At 42.3% G+C, this 20,181-nt stretch overlaps 2 protein-coding genes across 2 annotated transcripts; both read left to right on the forward strand.

Annotated features, from left to right (window-relative positions):
• Positions 1-245: 245 nt before the first annotated feature.
• On the forward strand, positions 246-3,332 carry alyref (Aly/REF export factor). Its single transcript, XM_046042132.1, has 6 exons — positions 246-599; positions 2,011-2,169; positions 2,287-2,434; positions 2,606-2,669; positions 2,747-2,936; positions 3,024-3,332. Exons 1-6 carry the CDS (start codon positions 351-353, stop codon positions 3,036-3,038), a joined length of 825 nt encoding a protein of 274 aa, XP_045898088.1. The 5' UTR covers positions 246-350; the 3' UTR covers positions 3,039-3,332.
• Positions 3,333-5,449: 2,117 nt separating this feature from the next.
• arhgdia (Rho GDP dissociation inhibitor (GDI) alpha) lies at positions 5,450-20,140 on the forward strand. The gene is made up of 6 exons (XM_046074827.1): positions 5,450-5,578; positions 13,620-13,815; positions 15,294-15,377; positions 16,034-16,110; positions 16,259-16,322; positions 18,412-20,140. Exons 2-6 carry the CDS (start codon positions 13,626-13,628, stop codon positions 18,612-18,614), a joined length of 618 nt encoding a protein of 205 aa, XP_045930783.1. The 5' UTR covers positions 5,450-5,578; positions 13,620-13,625; the 3' UTR covers positions 18,615-20,140.
• The last annotated feature ends 41 nt before the right edge of the window (positions 20,141-20,181 follow it).

Genomic DNA, 20,181 nt, shown 5'->3' on the forward strand with positions numbered 1-20,181 from the left:
TGAAGCAAAACTTTCCACTATAAATATGAGTCATCGGGGAACACGATCCATTCACGCATGACTATACATTTTCTTACACTGGTCACGCATTCAATTCAATTCAGCTTTATTGGCATGAATGTCAAACAACAATATTGCCAAACGTATCATGCTTATTACGTGATGACGTCATGATTACGTGCAGTACGTAGTGAGCCAGTTTGTCTATATCCTGCTGCGGACGTTGGCTCATTGTGTTTTGTCGTCGGCGCAGAGGGTTGTGAAAGGGCAAAGAGAGGGACCAATCCAGGCTAGGGTGTATTGTTTTTTTTAATACTTTGTTGACAGTTTAGCACTATTGGGGCAGCATAATGGCGGATAAAATGGATATGTCTCTAGACGACATTATCAAGCAGAACAGGCAGCAGAGAGGTGGAGGCCGGGGTGGAAGAGGTCGAGGCCGTGGAGGCTCAGGCGGCGGCGGCGGCCGGGGAGGAGGAGGCGCCGGGCGTGTTGGAGTCGGCAGCGGAGGATTTGGAGGCCGAGGTGGCGGATCCGGCCCCATGAGGAGCCGACAGAACCTGAACCGCGGTAGAGGCAGACCAACGCCTTACAGCAGGGTATGAGAAAGTTAGAGGAATGGGCAGAAAAAGGAAAAACCTTCGGCAAACCTGAAAATGCCTGGTTAACATCCTTCTATTCTCCAATAGGCTTGCTAGCTAACCATCTAGCCAGCTTGCTGGTCAAGCGAATAAAATGATTGCTGTAACCGCCGAGTTTCCCTCGGAGGAGAGCTCTATAGTTTGCGGTTGAGCATTAATGGCATTTGTATGCATAGTGTGTCCCTTCACCCACAACCTATATATGTTGCATCAATTTCAAGAAGAGGCCTTTTGGAGAGAGCGAGTGTGTTAGCCGTATTGGTTAACTAGCTAAAGTTGGATCGTGAAGGCCTCGGCGGCGCCATTTTGAATCCAGCACCTTAAATTAGAGCTAGTCGTCCACGGTCAGTAAGAGCGCTTTCCACCCGAAGTTTCGAAATGACGATGAGAGGAAACGACTTCATCGAGAAAATTCACCCGCAGTGGGGGTTTTTCCATCTCCTTGGGAGCATAGTTTTTGTCCATGTCCCGGTGCAGCAACAAGGCGGCCTTTTGTTCGGGAGTGGCTGGCGTGTTCACAACAAGGCCCGTTTGGTGGCAACCATTGTGGCTGTTACTTGTGGATGGATCAGTGGACTTCAACTCCCCATCTGATAGTGTCCATATAAATCGTCACTTTTTTTTTTTTTTACGTGTGAATGAGTGTTTAGAAAAGACCAACAAAGCCCCAATCAAAATGGCGTGGTCTCAAAATGGACGCTCACATAATCCACGCTCGCATAGAGGAGGTAGCCGGCCCATTTCTAGTTGTTCATCCACCACTTCAAGTTATGGACACTTCCCCCTGCATTAAAGCCCGTTTCGTGGCTTGGTAAAGAACTTTTGGGCGAGCCGGGAAATGTGGTGCAACGCTGGAGGCAACGCTGCTTCAGATGGCGACCCCCCCCCCCCCCGTGTACCCGAGGATCATATCTGGAGCAGATGGCAAGAGAACAATGGGCTATATTGGTAGCTAGCCGGGGTGGGCAAGTTCTTAGTATACAGATTGTGGGTGGGTTTGGGATAACAAACTTTGCTCAGTTTTGACTTAATAGTCATTGAGTAAATGTATACAGTCTCAGTAGATGCCGCTAGACCTCACAATGTTGGAAGCTATTTACATTATGTGTGTGTATGGAGGTGATATACAATGAATCCCCTTGCTGTTATAGTTGTTTGTCTTGTCTGTCCTCTGTCTGAACTGATTCACTTGCTTGTAGTGATGGGGTGGGCAGGGAACATTGGGGACCCTCTTGGGGGAACTGAGCACCCTGGCCCTGTTGGAAGTGGAGCCCCTGCTTGCCCCAACACCCAGCCGTGTGGACTCTGTGATTGACAGAGGCAAGGGGATCCTGAAGTCAGCAGGTGCGTTCTCTTTCATCTGTTGCAGCCTAAACAGCTTCCAGATAAGTGGCAGCACGACATGTTTGACAATGGCTTCAGTGGCTTCAATGGCGCTGCTGGAGGCGGTGGTGGAGCTGGTGTGGAAACCGGAGGGAAGCTCCTTGTCTCCAACCTTGACTTTGGGGTCTCAGACGCAGACATTCAGGTACTTCATCATACCCATTTGTTTTTTTGTCAGTGCATTTCGTTGGTGTGCTAAACCGGGTGGGGTAAAGGGATGGTTACTAAGGACTTTCTTTTTTTTTTTTTTTTACCCCACTAGGAACTTTTTGCTGAATTTGGGACTCTGAAAAAGGCGGCAGTCCATTATGACCGATCAGGAAGAAGCCTGGGAACCGCAGATGTCCACTTTGAAAGGAGGGCAGATGCACTAAAGGCCATGAAGCAGTACAATGGCATCCCACTTGATGGTATGCCTCAAATGTTAAGCAACACATCCACTGCACAAATATGTTCATTTTTGTTCAACTTTGTTTGTAATTATTTTAATAATCGAAGAAAACTACTTTCTAATTTCCTGACCATTTCTAGCACTGCTGTTTCTCAAAATTGTGAGATTCCCTATGCCTTTGTCTCTCTAGGGCGGCCTATGAACATACAGCTCGTCACGTCACAGATTGACACACAGAGGCGACCTATGCAAGGGTGAGTGTAGCCATATGATAAAGAAACTTTACTCAAAGATGTTGGACACCGTTCGTGATGGGCACTCTTATTTCTAGTCTCAACAGAGGAGGTGGAGGCATGAACAGAAATCGTGGGGGCAGCTTTGGGGGCATGCAGAGAGGCCGCGGAGGACGTGGTGCCGGAGGTGGTGCCAGAGGAAGGGGGCGAGGTGGCCGAGGCGGTAGTAATAAGCAGCAGCTGTCAGCAGAAGAACTCGACGCCCAGTTAGACGCCTACAATGCCAGGGTATGTTCAGCAGTGAATACCTTGCCTGTTATCAATGAACAAATAGTGTGTTAGCAGCTGTCTAATTTCATTCTTTTGTTTTCTCAGATGGACACTAGCTAAGAAATGATGCTCCTTCTGGTTGTCGTCCCTTCGTCTCTGCACAGAAGGGTGGTTGTTACAAATGTGCAGAATATTTTACACTTGGTTGTCTTCAGATGTGATTGAAATTATTGTTCAAACCTCTTCTTTTAAATGCCCCAAAGTGTTTTTTACCAGTATTTTTTTTTTTCTTCCCTTTTTCTGATGAAAATGGTTTTGGCTGTAGGTCAATGTGAATTGGGTTTTCCCCAATTCTTTCCTCTACCCTGTAGTTAATGGAACTTGTAATAAAACCTGCAGTGCATATTAACCAAATCCTGTCTCTCTCAATTTATGTCGACACATCTGCTTGTCTGTCCAGTTTTAAAATGGCTTTAAATTAAAATTTAACAAAGAAGGTGCTTGTGGTTATTTTGGGCTGAGATTTAATGAAGGGATTTTTTTGCATGCTGTGTCCCTTGTCTTTTTGAAGTTTAGTTTTTTTTACAATAGTCTGCTGACCCACCTCCTCCAATGAATTTATATTGTGTGTTGGTGGGAACCAATTGATTGCCAGAGAGGAGCATGAAATTTAGCCTTAGAAAATAAATCACTGTCTTGATGTGTGAGACAGATTAATCATTTCAAATGTGTGGTCCCTGTCGGTAGGTAACACTTTTACAGCAACTTCTAGTCTATGCAGCACATTAACTTATAAAGATGGAAACGTTTAACTGACTGTAGGTTTAGCTCTTCTTCAGACAACCATTGAAACAATTGATCTGATTGCAAAATGAGAAAGTGGACACACGTGTTAGTCTGGGTATGAATTTGAAAAGCAAATTGAACTGTCTAGTGAAGTTGCTAAATGAATGATACCATTGACTGTATTTGGGGCCTGGAAAAGGACCTTTACCACAGCTGAGCAGTGTCATTGTTCTAATTGAACAAACATGGTGACAACCCACATTTCATGCTCGACTGCTTAGTGCAGTACCCCACCGCAGCCATTAGATGTCGTCCTGCTCTGCATCCACCATATCTGTCAGCAGGAATGTGAATTGGAGTTTATGAGCCTACAGTTTGTTGGAAAGTACTTGTCAGTACCTGCTTGCCACACACATGATATGAAGTGAGTCGTGTACTACGTAATATGTCGGTGGATAAATGACGTCAGCTCTGGGAGGGAGCTAAAACTGAGGTGGAAGTTCAGTGAATAAGGTGTAAAATGTGTGGACCTCTCAGAGCAAGGTATGTGAGTGCAGCACAGACATGCAAGCCCCCGCACGTCGCAAGCGTATTTTTTCTCGGAAGCGTGTCTAAAGCAGTCTAAAGACAAACATTTGAATTGTTAACAAATACGGTTTCCGGTTTGGTTTTCATGGTTAAACAAATAGCTGTGTTTTTTTTTTTTTTCTTAGAAAACATCAATCGTTTGTGGTGGAACAAGTATTCAGATGTTTTACTTTGATAAAAGTAGTAATAACATAATGTAAAAAAAAGTTTTTCATTAAAGCTACAGGATTATTATCAAATTATAAGTATATTATATTATAAGTATATTATATTATACTATAAGTATAAAAATCACTATCAAAGTGTTATTTTTCAAATGAGTGGATTATTTTTATTATGGACGCACTAACATGCAATAAGGGGAAGTATATTTTAACTATATAGCATACTTTTTAAATAATCTTTTACTTTATAGCAATGCCTATATTTTTATTTTATAAAATCTTAATATATAATTGTAGTGGAGTAAAAAAATATTTCTTTTTGAATTGCGGTATAAGTATAAAGTAACTCAAGTAAAGACTAACACAAGTGTAAAGTGACAATAACAATTATCACAATATATATTTCCTCAATAACAATATAACAAATGTTCAATAAATGTTTGATTTAATTCATTTGAATCACAAACAAAATAGTACTTAATTTTTCTATTCAAATTCATTTTGGTGAGGAAAAGAGACTGAAATTTCATTGCATCATAACTGTTTATATTATATTCTACCTCAGATATGTTAAGTGATCCACTGTTTGGCATCAAGTGTTTGTCATGTTCTGACCATAAAGAGTTTAAAACCACAATTAGTCATCTGGTTTCTTCAACTTTCACTCAGGTGCAAAAATCAGCCTTTAAACTTGAAAGAAAGAATGATTTGACATTTATGGTGATAATGATCGATATTGAATTATGTGATTTTCTTAATAGCGATAACATTTTTGCCCATATCGCCCAGCCCTAGTTTGAATAAATGTCTATAGTCTGAAAACGTTTCTCAAATGGTTTTTCGTGGTGACACAGTGCTTTAAACCATAACTTATCAAGAAAAAATATTTACTGGAACATCAAAACACACATTTCTTCTCCTGTATAAACCATCCACACTCAGCTGAAGTTCCACGTACAAACTAGACTGTATATAAAAAGGTACAAGCCTGCTTTTATTTTGAAGTCCTCACACCGGACGTCGTCGCCCCTGTCAGCCGCAGTTGGCTCAGATTGTCTCCGCCGCTTCACTTCACTCCCCGCCGTTCACAGGAGACTGTCCCAGCCTTCCAGCGGTATAACGGTAAGAGTTGATGAAACACTCGCTTACCTCTTATATTAACTCATTTTAGCCGGTAAAGCGTACATCTCGTAGTTAGCAAGTTTAAAAAAAAGTACTTAGCAACTTAACGCCCTGAACGTGAACTTATGAAAGGAGAAATTTGTGTACCAAAGAGCAACTTCCTGCAGGCAGGGCTGTGCCTTTTTAACATAACGTTAACCTAAGTTACATTTATCATGTTTATCGCAGAATTAGTTTCTTATACTCTTTATCCTTTATTATGACTAATTGCAATAAATAAAAGTTATTCGGCGGCAGAGAGGAGTTACAAAAGCAATCATTAGTTGCTCATTTCCGGGTGTTTCGCCTGATGTGAGCTGCCAGTGATGGCCGTTAGGTAACGATAATGTCATCCATTGCATTGAATTATTCACAATGAAATACACAGCGGGCGAATGCACTGAGGATTGGACCAAAAGTTTATTCAGATGAGTTACTTTAGTCAACTTTAAAATGTGTGTGTGGCCTGACAGTCATGCGGTGCATGAGGAACATTTTCTGCCACTTCCTGGAATTCTTCTCATTTGAATTGGCCTGGAGGGCTCACACCTTAAATCAGCCACCATCTTGGCCTTTTAATGCTTTTACAGTCAAGTGCACATATATCACAAGTGCTTAAGCAAAAGTGCTTCAATTGACAGTCACTTTTATGTACTTTTGTGTGATAGTTATGTTGTGAGCTTAGCTGACTGGCTTATATAGGTGATTTCAGAGATCACCTAAACTGTGAACCCTCCCTTTCCTTCCTGTGTGTGTGAGCTCAATGGCCTGGAGGATTGTTTTTTTTTTTTTTTCTCCCTTCTAGGACTAGGAGAACTTTCAGATGGTACGTTTCTGTCACAGCCTTGTCATTTGCTTCATGTCAACCTGAAAATTTGCAGCCTTGCAGCCGGGGCCGGATGTCTCATTTAGCAGTTTCTGTTTCTCTGGTTGAAGCTGGTTGATCTTGAGCAGGAGGCAGAATTAGCCACTCAAGGTTTAGCATGTAGCTTTTTCATTGTAGCTTCCCTGCCATCAGCATTATAAGCTCCGAACATGTTCAAGCAGCTCTCAGTAAGGAATGCAAAGGTCAAAACCACAGGCCTGAATCGGGAAAATGCTGCACATACCAGCATGTATTTAGATGTAAGTAAAGGTGTGACTATGGTGCTGAAACGACAAGTTGATAAAATACTCTATCTGCTAATACAACAACTTATTTGCTTTGAATAATACTGTTAATTCTTTTTTTTTCTTTTCTTTTTGAAGTATTTCTCTTTGAGAGTCAATCCTGTCTGTCTATACCTTGTACCATTTTAATGAGTTATCTAAGCCTGCCATGGTGCGTTATATCAGTGGCCTCTTCTGTTTTTGCTCAGCCTCACAGGGGAATAGGTGCACACACACAGACCAGTGTGAGCTAATAATGATTAACCTTTCTTTCTCTCACACTGTGTGGTTCTTCTCAGACAGAACATGGCCTTCCTCAGACTCAACAGGGACACATCCTCTCAGAAACGATGAGCTTCAGCGCGGGGTGATGTTGGTAGTCTTTGTTAAATAAAAAAAAGAAAAGTGAATTCACCTCCGCCGAGTCTGTTGTCCAGGGAGGCAAACTGAATCTGGGCATGTTGGTTAAACTCCTGTAGAGCAGGGGAATAAGCCCCGACCTTTCAGCTGGCACCTTGGCGATCCCATTCACTGGCAGCTTCCTGCTGCTGCATGCAGGGATTTGTCACTGGCTATTTTTAAAGCTTCCTATTTGTTCTGGTTCTTCCTGGGCTCGAGTCATGTTTTGTTTCTTTTTCTCCCAGAGCCACCTCTTTCTCTCTGTTGCTCATTTTCTTTGCTGTCATATTAGTCTTCTCTACTGACGCTATCATTTCTGTGATAGCTGTCCTGCAAACGTTATCTTGGTTGTTAAAGGGCCGATATCTCCCCAGTTAATCAGTTAACACAAGCTCATAAGTTTTCTAGCCTGTCCCTTCTCTAATTTTCATCTCACTGCATTTCTGTTTTATTCTCACCCCCTTTTCTATTCCTGTTGTGTTCTTCTGTATTGCATCAGTTCTGTCAAGCACCCGTGGTGTAACACTTCCTCAAATCTTTGGTAAGTGTCGCGCTACAACCTCAGCTCAGTTGGACCCAGCATGATTGCATCCACTAACATAACATCTAGCCACTGTCCTTGTGCATTCATGTAATTACAGCATCTTTAAAAACAAATTAAGGTTAGGTTAGTCTCAGGTAGGTACTTTAAGAAGATGCTTCAGCTTTGCAGTGTGTGGTTTAGCGCGCTAAAGGATATGAATCATCATGCTCTCGCAGGCAGGTTGAAAAAGGAAGTGTGCAGTAGCTTTTTTACAGACAAAAAAGGCCTGGTTGCAGCCTGACATGCTCCACTATATCAAGTATAAAGGCTTAGCAGTATCCAGATACACAATGTACAGGTGTGTTTTAAAGGCATATTTATAATTCTTGCTATCGCAGCTCCACTATTTCCAGCTGATGTGCTATTTGCACTGTTATCCACTCACGAGGTAACGGTTACTTTGAAGCTAAATCAACACTAAGGTGGAGGCGGGAACATTTAAGAAAAATGGCTACCGGAGGTGCTCTGCACATAAGAGTCAGCTGATATGCAGATAGTTAGAAATAGATATGGTTAGTTAGAAATGCTTTGGATAGGTGTGCAGCATTTCATATGAGCTGGTGTGTTTGGTGCGTTGACACATTGCTGGAGGATGTACTCATTTCGACAGCTGCTGTTGCATTAGAGCTGTTGCACACTCACTGTGAAGATCCAGAGGAGGGGCAACAGGACCGAAAATGTTGATTTGAGTCGATTCTTCTTTGAAGTTGCACCTATACTTGACACGCTTTTAGTAAAGCAGCATGACTAAGGTACACTAAAGTGTAGAGAAGCCGTGTGGATAAAAGGAACTAATGCAAAGGTCGATTGCAGACTGAGTGTTGCATGAGAGAGACCAGAGATGAAAGCAGCCATAGATCTGTGGGTGACATATTCAATAGGGAGGTGAAGCCAAGAGCTAAATGTCACCTCACAAATACTGGCGTCTCTCAGACACTTTTAGTGAAGCAACATTCATGTCCTGTTTGTTATCTGAATTACTGTTAATACTTCCTGGTAACGGTAATGCAGAGGATTAATCATCAGCTGTAGGACTTCCACTTCTCTTATCAGTTAGTCGCTCTATGGTGCATGATGGCAGTGGTTGTTGAACTACAAAGCTCCTGTTAGGTGTCTTGTTCTCCTGACGTCTGCCTGACCATGGGTGTTTCTGTGATGTCTGCAGTTTGCTTGATATATTTGTTGTTTGCTTATCCATTGCAAGAATGGAAGCTGTAAACTTTGAAGTGAAGGTAGTGAGCTGGGCTACGTGCAAGGTTTCCAGTTTACCGACTTATTGCACAAGCTATGCTACTTGTTGCTCTCGTTTTGTGACATTGTTGTTCCTCCTCATGTATTCCTCTCTGTGAGGCGCCTGACATTTAGCATCCACTGTGTGATCAGTGGCACCGGACAGAGTCCATAACATTACATCAAACGGCAGTCATACATGAAGGTAGTAGGTCTACAGCTTAGTATTCTTTAGCTTTACTTAAACTCTGTCTAATTGGGACAACACTTTTTCTAAATTGTTCCAGTATTAAGCGAGCATGCTGTAGATCCACGCAAGTGCTTGTTTTTGACACTGACAGGCTCAAATTGTTATTATGTGTAGCATGTGTGTGTCAACATTATGGAAAGGATCCCTACAGAATTAGACCTTTTTAAGGATTAAGATCCTTTGTTTAACCGTAAACGGTTGCTATATTGCTCTCGTCAAAGCCACCAGACTCCCTTTGCAAACATCATTTTACATCTCTGATCTACCGTTGCCACGATTGGTTACACAAGAACAACAAAGTTTAGGCCAGCAACTCTCACGCTCTGTGAGGTAAAACTTTTTATCAATGGATTCTATTTGCTTTGATGAGAGCGCTATAACGACTGTTTCTGGTTAAAAAGGATCGTATGTTGCAGCCCTGTTTCGCTGCTGATGACTGCAGTGGTCTTGCTCGATAGTGGACCAATTTTGAAAAATGTTGCCCCAATTAGTTGCAGAGACACAAAAACAAGGTAATAAGGTAAAAAATGTTACCCTTTAACCTTGACAAAAAAAAAAATTCATCATCTGTAACTCATAGGATTCCTTTGACTAATCCGTTAGTTGATTTAATTGAAGAATCTGTGAAATTGTCTCAAGTATTATTGTCCCTTAATGAACGGCCATGCTGAAGCTCTTAGTGCTTATTAAAGACCAGATATGAAGCGTTTGCTACAAATGACTAAGGATTAATAGCTGATTTTGCAATAAAGACTACTAATCGACTACAAATGTTTTCTTGATATTCGGTGTTTGACTTCACACTAGAAAAGCCTATGAGAGTCTGAATATTGCATCAGTTACGTGTATTATAGCTATATACTATAGATAAGAGCAGAAGACATTAAACTGTATACAATATGTAGTTTCCTTCACAATATCAGTACTGTATTGACACTGATGTAGATGGATGGTCTCTTTGAAACATCACGACCCCCCCCCCACACACACACACACAAACACACACACACACACACACACAAACACCCCTCCACTCCATAAAGCCTGTATCATCCCACAGGGATTCCCTGGTCCTCGCTGAGCTCGCTGATCAATTATCTTCGGCAACGTTTTGATGACACTAAGGACTTCTGTGAGGAGAATCCTCTTGATGGGTGCTTTCCCCTCCTGTCCCTGAATGCCTCATTAGCCGTAATCCCACTTTCTATAATCTTACTGCTCAACGGTGTTGCTAAGAAACGGGCTTAATCTGAATCTTCAGCCGCTGCCAAGCCTGGGGTATTTGTAAAACGGTGCCGCTCAGGCCCGTCAAGCAAACGGATTATCCCTCTGTAGAAGAGAGCTGTTTGCAGGACTGTGCAGGTGAAAGTCAGGACGGTGGAGAGGTTCAACGGCACGTCTAGTGTTTGTTTGTATGATCTCATGACCTCTCCCAGTCGCCCAGCAGGCTGAACTAGGAGCATGTAGCCAGGTAGCCTGCATTGTCTGAGCGGAGTTAGCCAGAAAGAATGTATAATGTATTATTTAAATTTGCTACATAGACAATTTCACTCTTGGTTAAGATGGCATCTCTGAGTGATGTGACTGTGCAGACATTGCACAACGGTACTTGCAAATGAAGAAGAAATTCTTTGCAAGTGCTTATGTTGGTAAATGCAATGTTGTTGACAGTGACAGACTGCAGGGAAGCTGCACTGGGTCCTGCACAATAAGCAGTGATATACTGTGGCTACACTGCAAAAAGGACCACCACACAGCATGAATCAGGGTTTAAGGTTAAACTGTTAAAGTTCTGTTCAAAATTGCATCGTGAAATCAAATGTACATTTGTGATTTGGGTGTAGTTTACGGCATTTATTTCGGTTATTGTAACATCCAAGTTAATCATTCTCACTGTTACCCACTCTGTCCTTAACAGGACTGGATATCATTTGAAGGTTTCTATAACAGTAATGAGAACATACTTTTGATACCAATACTGAATCTATATGTTTTTATATATTCAACTTGAGACATATAAACATTTTTTCTACAAAACCTGTAAAACATCAAAAGTTCCCAAATGCTAAATGGTATCTTAAGACTAGCAGCCATACAAGAACTTTGCCATCTTAAAATATATTCTGAAATAGACAGAATGAAGCACGCTGCACAGCTCTTCTCCAACGCGCCAGACCAAACGCATGTTTCGATAAACTTGTATTGAAGTTCACATCGGTTTGAACCTCAGTGTGGATTTTCAAAGAAAAAAACCTCTCTTAAATCCAGCAGCGTACTGCAGGAGAGGGATCATACGGCGAGCTGATAAGAGGTAGTGAGAAAAACAACCTGTTCATTGATATGTCAAGAATGATAGAATAATACAAAGGCATTGCTGTGATATCTTGTGTGTGTGTGTGTGTGTGTCTTTCTGTGCAACAAGGAGCCTCTCACTCATTGTCTCCGACCAGAAACACTCACGCAGCTGACCAGCTAAAAGCACACTATTGGCAGACGAGGAATTTGTGCTTTTATGGGCGCACAGAGGCCCCATTTGGGGGAAAAAAACTGTGCTGCGTTCTCAGTTCCTGCTTGGCTAATACCCAAGTATTTATGGCAGGCACAACAGGACAGAGACCAGGGTTAGATAGAGAGGCAGACTGACAAACCGGTATTTGTGTTGTGGCACGAGGTTTCTTTGCGCAGTAGTGTGATTCATTCTAAGTAGGTGGACGCTCTCATTAAAAATAATACCCCAGCATGTGAACTGCCTTATGAGGTGTCCTCAGTTACAATTGTCACCTGGTGGTTTTCCTGTGTGTTTTACATTTGTATGATTTGTTAGCCACATTAACACTGATTTGCCACAGTAAACGAAACAGAGCTAACCAAATAAAGGGATTATCTACTTTACAGCGAGTACACTTTATTAGACTTCAATAGAGAAGCAGTTTGTTTATCACCTTGGTATGTCTTCCTCTTTCACTTTCAGACTGGTGGATTTTTTGATCTCATCATTGGCATTCAAGCATCGGCCTCCTTTGTTGCCGTTTGGTCCTGCTTTAGGCCACATTAAGGATACTGTTTTCTTTTTCAGAGCGACAAGTTCTCTTCATGGTTCACGCTTGGTTGTACTCACTCAAGGACAGGAAGTCGAGCTCTTTCAACATGCAAAAAATGTTAAACATTCAGGATGGGAAGTTTTGAGGGCGTAGTTGCCTGTCAACTAAGGAATGTTAACAACTAAATGTGACTGAGCCCAACAGCTAACTGCGCCATGCTGCCTATTTGACATTTAACGAGTGGTATCGGTTCTCTAACACATTTGTGGCAGCATCAGGAAAGTCGCATGAAACTCTGTTGACAAGCGCACACTTTGAATTTTGGCTAACTCGGCTCCTGTGAAAACCTCACAGACACCATTAGGCCGACCTCTGTGCATGTTCTCTGGGAGAACAAGAGGAGAACAGGCCACACAGAACAAGTGTTACAAGAGCACCATCATCCAGTTGCCTCTTGGCTTTTGCAGGTGTTGATCAGCATTGTACAGCGGCGCCCAGCACATGTGCACCAGATGTTATTAATAGATATCTTTTTTTTCTTCTTCTTCTCACCAGGATTTTATGAGCAACAGATATGAGTTTTGTTGCGTCCTCCACACGTTCATGATCTCACTGCCGTTCTCTGCTCAGAATGACCATCCTCACTTCTAATCAGCAGTGACTTGTGTTTTTATTTTCCTCCCACTGCTGAAGTCAGTTTGTGGTAGAGGAGAAGACAAAAGATCAGATAATCATCGGCCTTTAGACCACCGACCTCTGCTGTGCGTCAGAGAAACTCGCTCCACTGGGTCCGAGCACACCCAGAAGAGGGCCAGATGTCCTGGCTCTCGTCTCTGCTAGCGTGTATGCTCACGTGTGTGTGCTTATGTCTAAGCTTACACTGAGGCGCTAACTATGACAAGCTTGTTGTGAACATTTTATATCAGTTGTTGTGTAGCCTGCTATCTGTAGTCTGTTACTCTGTCTGGACAGAGTTGTTGCTATCAAGTGTTGTCAAATCTTTTCGTACTTTAAGCGCCACAAAGCAAATTCTTTTCAAATTATGCTCCACTCAGGGTAATCAGAGGAGCAATGTGATTATGGTGTGTCGTACTACATGAATCGCTGCGTTACATTGCTAGATGCCCCCCCGGTCAAAGTTCATTTAACTTTTCCTCTGGATAAGAATTCCCTAATAATCATCCATCAGCCGGATGTCTAAAGTAAGTAGGACAAGTTTCATTAAAGCAAAGTAAAGAGTATAAAAGGGAAGTGGTCTGTTGTTGTGACTCCTGCCGTCAGTCCTTTTATTACTTTATTTCCCCGTCCTCTAACCAGTCCTCTCTGCTGTCACTCTCTCGCTGTGATTAGCACACCATGGCAGAGCAGGAGCCCACACCAGAGCAGCTGGCAGCCATTGCAGCAGCCAACGAAGAGAGCGAAAGCTCCATCAACTACAAACCCCCTGCCCAGAAGAGCTTACAGGAGATCCAGGAGCTGGACAAAGACGACGAAAGCCTGCGCAAGTACAAGGAGGCACTGCTGGGCAACGCTGCAGCCATCGCAGGTTAGTGATTTCTGCCAAGTAACTCTTATGATCTTCTATAAAAGTCTCTAAACGCAAACTCAGTCTGTAACTACACCTCACTCGTTGATAAGCACGCATTTAAACATTTTGACTTAATTCACCAGTCCAGCCAGCTGATGCAAAAACCTCTGCAAACTTACTTAAATTTCTCCTACTTGTTTTAGGGGTGTGTGGGGGTGTGTGTGTGTGTGTGTCCCCTCCAACAGCTGGTAAAGTAGCTGCTCTGTGTATTTGCACTTCCAATAGTGAGGGAAGTTAAACCTGAGTTTTATTTCTTGTGAAAACAATTCAGTTACTCAGAGGATTGAAAACTGTGCACATAAGAAAGCTGACACCAAATGATTGGTCTGATTCATTCTCTTCACTTGATCCGATGTCCGTTTTTGTTTATATTATACTTTTATTTATGCAAAACACTCGGGCAACAACTGATGCATTTCAGTACTTTCAGGATCTTGTGAAATAAAAAAAGAGCGTAGTTATTCTCTCAGCAATGTAACGTGATTTATACAAACTCAGTATTCACTCTACCAGGTACATTTGGAGGCCCTGGTCATTTCAAAAGTTTTAAGTGGTGATTGAACTTGAACACAGCAGCAAGACATTAGACCAGGTCCAAGTGTGGAAAGTAAAGCTGATCATTTCCAGATCATAAAAAGCCCAGTATGAAAATGGTTAAAACATGGAGGTCCATATTTTCCTTTCACACTCACTAAATTCATACAGTATGACATTAATTCATTTAGCAGACGCACGCCTCTGGAGCAACGAGGGGTTAAGTGTGTTCCTCAGGGACACATTGGTGGATGGGTCAGAGCGGGGTTTGAACCCTGGTCTCTCACACCAAAGGCATAGTCTTAACCATTGCGCCACCCCTTATTCTGTGTAGTTGTTGGCCAGTACGCATTTACTCATTATAAGGTATCTTGCAATATTTGCTTGTGTGATGAAGATGAGATTAAGCAACAATCAGTTACTGAAGCCATGAAAACACCTCAGAGCTGGAAACAGGGGTCTGGCCTGCCTGGAGTTTTTCACAGCTGTGTTAATAACCATGTTAGTCCACAAATGAACCACACATACAAGGTTTCAAAGTTGCAAATGTAAAACAATTAGTTGCATACAGTAAAAGTTCAGGCAGTGGGAAAATGTCTGGACAGAGTGGAAGTAAGCACTGCAGGGTTTTATTATATTATAATCTTCAAGGTATAATGTAATCAAACTGTAACTAGTGAGGTGTGATTTTTTGTGAATGGGTGGACACCATTCATTAAATGTTTGAAAGCAAGGCGATTTAAAATGAAAAAGCACGGTTCATGAGGTGCTGTCCTCCTTATTTTTTTTTTTTTTTTTTTAGCAAAAGTGGATCCTCTCAGCATTTCTCTCATTTGGGTGCTATAAACGGATGATCTCATGGTCATAATTTTTGATTGCTGTGACCTTTCTCCCTGTCTTAGATCCCAACACCCCCAACGTCCAGGTGACGCGAATGACTCTGGTATGTGAGACGGCGCCACAGCCTCTGGTCCTCGACCTGCTGGGTGAGTAGAACTGGTGTGTGTGTGTGTGTGTGTGTGTGTGTGTGTGAGACTGAGACACTGGAATCGGGACAAAACTCAACAGCTGATGTGAAAAGTGAAAAGAGATCATTTATAGTTGACATCTGAAAGATTGTTTCAGACACACATATTCAGGCAGCTGCCTTTCCTTACAGCAGACACACTGGAAGAATTTGCTCATAGTAATATTAATAATAAACTGTAATCACCCCCATCTTTCTGTGCAGATATAAACCAAATGACCTGCTGGGTCATTAGTTCGCTAAGTAGCAGTGACATGATTCCTGTGTAAGTGGGTTAATGAGCCATTTCCTGATGGCGCTCCTGCCCTCCATTGGTGGTCACGCTGAGCTACAACAGAGCAGGCACTTTGCCACCTGGTGGCCAGCATCAACACCACAGGCTGTTGAACAGCAAAATAAACTTGACCCTGCTTTCCAGAATGTAATTTCTCTTCTCTTTTTTTTTTTTTTCATAAAAGTAAACCATAAAATCCTTGCTTGTTTATTCACCCTCAGATTAAGTGTTTCAGATTGTGTAAAAATGCTGGCATGTTGTTCCAAACTGATCTTAAGTTATAAATCTTGACAGCCTTCATTGTTGCTTGACTTTTCATGCTGTGTTGCTTTCCCTAACAGGAGACCTGGAGAACTTCAGGAAGAACCCGTTTGTGCTGAAGGAGGGAGTGGAATACAGAATGAAAATCAACTTTAAGGTGAGAGAGTCTGGTCTTTGTGAAACCCAGGGTTGCTCTGTGTTTTATGTCTCAAGACTGTTGGAGGCGTGGAGATGTTACTGTAGCTGGCGTGATCTTTTTCATGGGAAAGTGTGCAGCAGGATGTGACGCATGTTGCCTTTTGCAGGTCAACCGGGACATTGTGTCAGGCCTGAAGTACACTCAGCAGTCATTCAGGAAAGGAGTAAAGGGTAAGTCTGCCCCAGTGAGTTCATTGAATCTCTGCAATTCCTTAGGTGGATTTTGACATGAAAATGTAAATTGGCATCCTCTGAAGGTGTACAATATGATTTATTTGGGGAATAAGCTTATTCGCTGTCTTTCTGAGTTGGATGAGTAGATTGATACCGTCAGCTGGTTATCTTAGCTTAAAGACCATGGGTGCTTCTCAATTTCCTAATTTGTCTTTTTCTCGCTGCTCAATCACCGCTCGAACCGGAAGTTGTTCACCTCCGCCATCTTGCAGACCGTCAAAGCTCTTATTTGTGCTCCAAGGAGTGATCTCTGAGGAGCTATGAGCAAGGATACACAAGATCTTTTCTTTCTTCCTTCTGCAAAGTAATCTTAATTTTGGGGGCTTAAGTGTTCGAAAACTCACCAAACTTTGCACATAATTCAGGCATGGTGAAATTTTTTTGTTTCACTCATGGGCGTGGCAAAATGGCTCGCTAGCGCCCCATACAAAGCAGCCCCCGGACAAAGTTTCACCTACGTGTACGAAACTTCTGTGGTACATATATCATGTCCAGACATTCAAAAGAGCCTCTAGGTGCAATTGCCAGACACCCAACAGGAAGTCGGCCATTTTGTATTTAATGGTCATTTTTGGCGATTTACACACTCCGTACTTTAACAAACTCCTCCTAGGGATTTAGTCCGACCGACTTCAGATTTGTGCTGTGGAGTCTAAACCCACTGACGGTTAAAAGTTGTACAAACAGTGAGTTTTCGTGGAACGGCTGCCCCGTGGCTTGGCGTCCAAAATTGATGATTCATCATAAAACTGGAAGTTGTTATAACTTCAGTATACATTCTCACATCTACACCAAACTTTACATGTATAATAAGAGTCCCGCCCTGAACACATCCACATGCCAATATTCACCGCACATCCAGCCGATCGCACCCAATGGGTCTGATGAAAGCAGCTGGTGGCTCCGTGCGTAAACTCGGGATGAAATGTATGAATGAAAGCGCAGCTAGATTGATAGGATGGAACGCAGTGATCGATCGGTGATGAATTATGTATGGAGTTGTGTTAAAGGATAAAGATGAAATAAATAAAAAGCCTAAAACTGAGCTAAAGTCGGCTTAGGACACCGTGATCGTATTCCATATTATTCAATAATTAAAACACAATCACAACATCAATAAACTGAGATGCAGATAATGAATTACTAATATAAACGCATTATGCCAGTAGAAAGCAAGGCATCAAATAGGCCAACAAAGCTTTGAGTAAGTAAGTCTGACAAAGCAATGGTAGCTTATTTGAAGTCCTGGGATGAGATCGGGCTCAGTATAATGACAGAACACAAGGTGTGCTTCATGTGCAGGTGTTTGTTAAACAGGCAACCGCTACAGACAGAAAACATGCTGCTCAGTGACAGCAAACACAGAAACCCCTTCTAAAGTCTCTCCAACTGCCAACTGCGATCAGCTGATCCAGCTGTGATCAGCAGCGGCCATCAGAAACGGACGTTACTTCATGTGACACTTCGGAGGAAAGGACGTCTCATTTCTCTAAACACATTTCCTCGTTCCTTCTCTGCTCGCATGGTTTCCCTGCGTCTCTCCATGCATCCCCAGTGGGCGGGACTAAGACGCAAGGAAAAGACACAAGTCAGGGAAACGTGGAACAGTTAAGAGAATTGAGAAGCACTGTGTGTTTCCAGTCTTTGTGCTAAGCTAAACTAACCACCATATTACTGTGCAGACATGAATAGTATCAATATCCCACAGTGTCTGTCTTTAAACCCTAAAGTTTTGGGGGGTTTTTTATTTTTAAATGCCCCAAATTAACCTGCTTTTCGGCTGCACTGATAAAGCTGCAGATCATACTGTGTGTTTAGCTTTGCTTTACTTATTGTTGTTTCTCAACTGAACTACATTTTTGGTAGATCTTTACATACTTGACCTGTTTTTATCCACATTTGGTAGATTTCCCCCTCACTAATAAGCCATTTATCAGGCAGCGTCTCTGCTGGTGTAAAGTCTATATAAATATACCTTGCACTTGTGCTTCTTACAACCCGATTTCTCTCCCTCTGTAATGTACAGTTGACAAGTCGGACTACATGGTCGGCAGCTACGGGCCCAGACCAAACGAAGAATACGAGTTCCTCACCACTATGGAGGAGGCACCCAAAGGGATGCTGGCCCGCGGCACCTACAACATCAAGTCCAAGTTCACTGATGACGACAAACACGATCATCTTTCCTGGGAGTGGAGCATCACTATCAAGAAAGACTGGAAAGACTGACTCCTCCTCGCCATCCTCCCATCAACGTCTTCCTCCGCTTCGCCCCTCTTTCTTTTCCTCGCTGTCATTCCATTATCTCCGCCTGGGTCCATCTCTGGATTCTGTGGGGGTTTTATTTTTTTCTTTTTTACATTTTTGCTCTCTCCGTCCATTGTGACCCGTTTCAATCAGTTCATCATTCCTCACATTATAATGCTTCATTTGTATGATATATAAGTATTAAATCTTTAAAATGGAGAAAGCAAAAAATGTGCACAATCCAGATTTTGCAGTTATGGTTTGTTTATAAAAGTAAAATAAGTTTAAAAAAAAATATAGTCTATATACCTCTTTTGGAAAAATGAAACTCTGCTTCTTGCCACTTTCTTTCCTTCCCCCTTTTCACTCTTCTCTACTTTTCGTAAGATTACCGTGATCTGCCTTTGAAAGCATTGTACAGGAAGCAGTAGTGCTGTATGTGCATGGCAACTGTACGGTCATTGAGCAATCATTGCTGGAGACAACTCTTGGATGCAGCCCTCCTAAAGCCTGAGCAGATTATTTGTACCAGGGTCTTGGTAAAATATTTGGAATTCAGGCCACCTCTTTTTCAAAAGGATTTAGCACCCTACAAAGTCTGCTGAGAGAACGTGCGGGGAAACAAATGACCTCTAACCCCACGTGACCCCTCGCTTTAGGTGTGGCTGTTCATCTCCTGATCAGGGTATTTTGGCAGGTCTTTTTTTAGTAGCCATGTGGCCTTAACAATAACCCTTAGGAAGAAAGACAACCTAGTTGAGCCATTTGCCTTCAGATTATATTTGTTAGACCATCATGTGAGCCTGTTTTTAACTTGCAATACATGGACAGGGAAACAGGGCTAAGGACTTTTAACCTATAACCTTTATTTCAGGTTTGGAGATTTATAAAAACCATTACATATTTGGTTTCAATCATATTTACATATTACAAACACTTTTCATTGCAGTACTTCTGGTTTTCTAAATATCAGTTTTGTTTTTTTTTTAGTTCACCTGTAAATATAAGTCCAGGTTGTTCTAATGGCCTTTTGTCAGCCAGTGTACTCTTTGTCCCTGAGCCCATATTTCAGCGTGTCCGAGGTGTTAACCTTAGTTCCTTCCTCAATCAAACGCAAGGACTTTTAATCCGCTCACCTCGTATTACTGAAGTTTAAAATTACAAATGCTGACTGTGCCTCCGGTCTCTTTCAACCACACGCTGCTCCTGCTGACTCGACTTGCACTCAGGTGCTCAACATCAGTGAGGTGAAACCTTTTCTGTAATTGACTTCTGAACCAGTACAGAGACATCAGTCCCCAACCAGACATTGATGGGTTACACATCCTGCCATATAAAGTGTTTTTGTTTTTTTTACACACTCCAAATATGTGAAGTCTGTCTGCAGCTTCAGTCAGCTGTCATGTGTCATGGACTGATGTTTCTCTGTGGGTTTGACTCAAACGTGTGCTACTTGTTACCTACAGTTTACTGATCTCCTGTGTTCACATTAAAGTGTTCAGACTGGGCCCGCATGCGTCCTGTTTTATTCAAACAAACTACCTGCTGA

The sequence above is a fragment of the Micropterus dolomieu genome, linkage group LG02 (genome assembly GCF_021292245.1).
Source record: "Micropterus dolomieu isolate WLL.071019.BEF.003 ecotype Adirondacks linkage group LG02, ASM2129224v1, whole genome shotgun sequence".
Taxonomy (NCBI): domain Eukaryota; kingdom Metazoa; phylum Chordata; class Actinopteri; order Centrarchiformes; family Centrarchidae; genus Micropterus; species Micropterus dolomieu.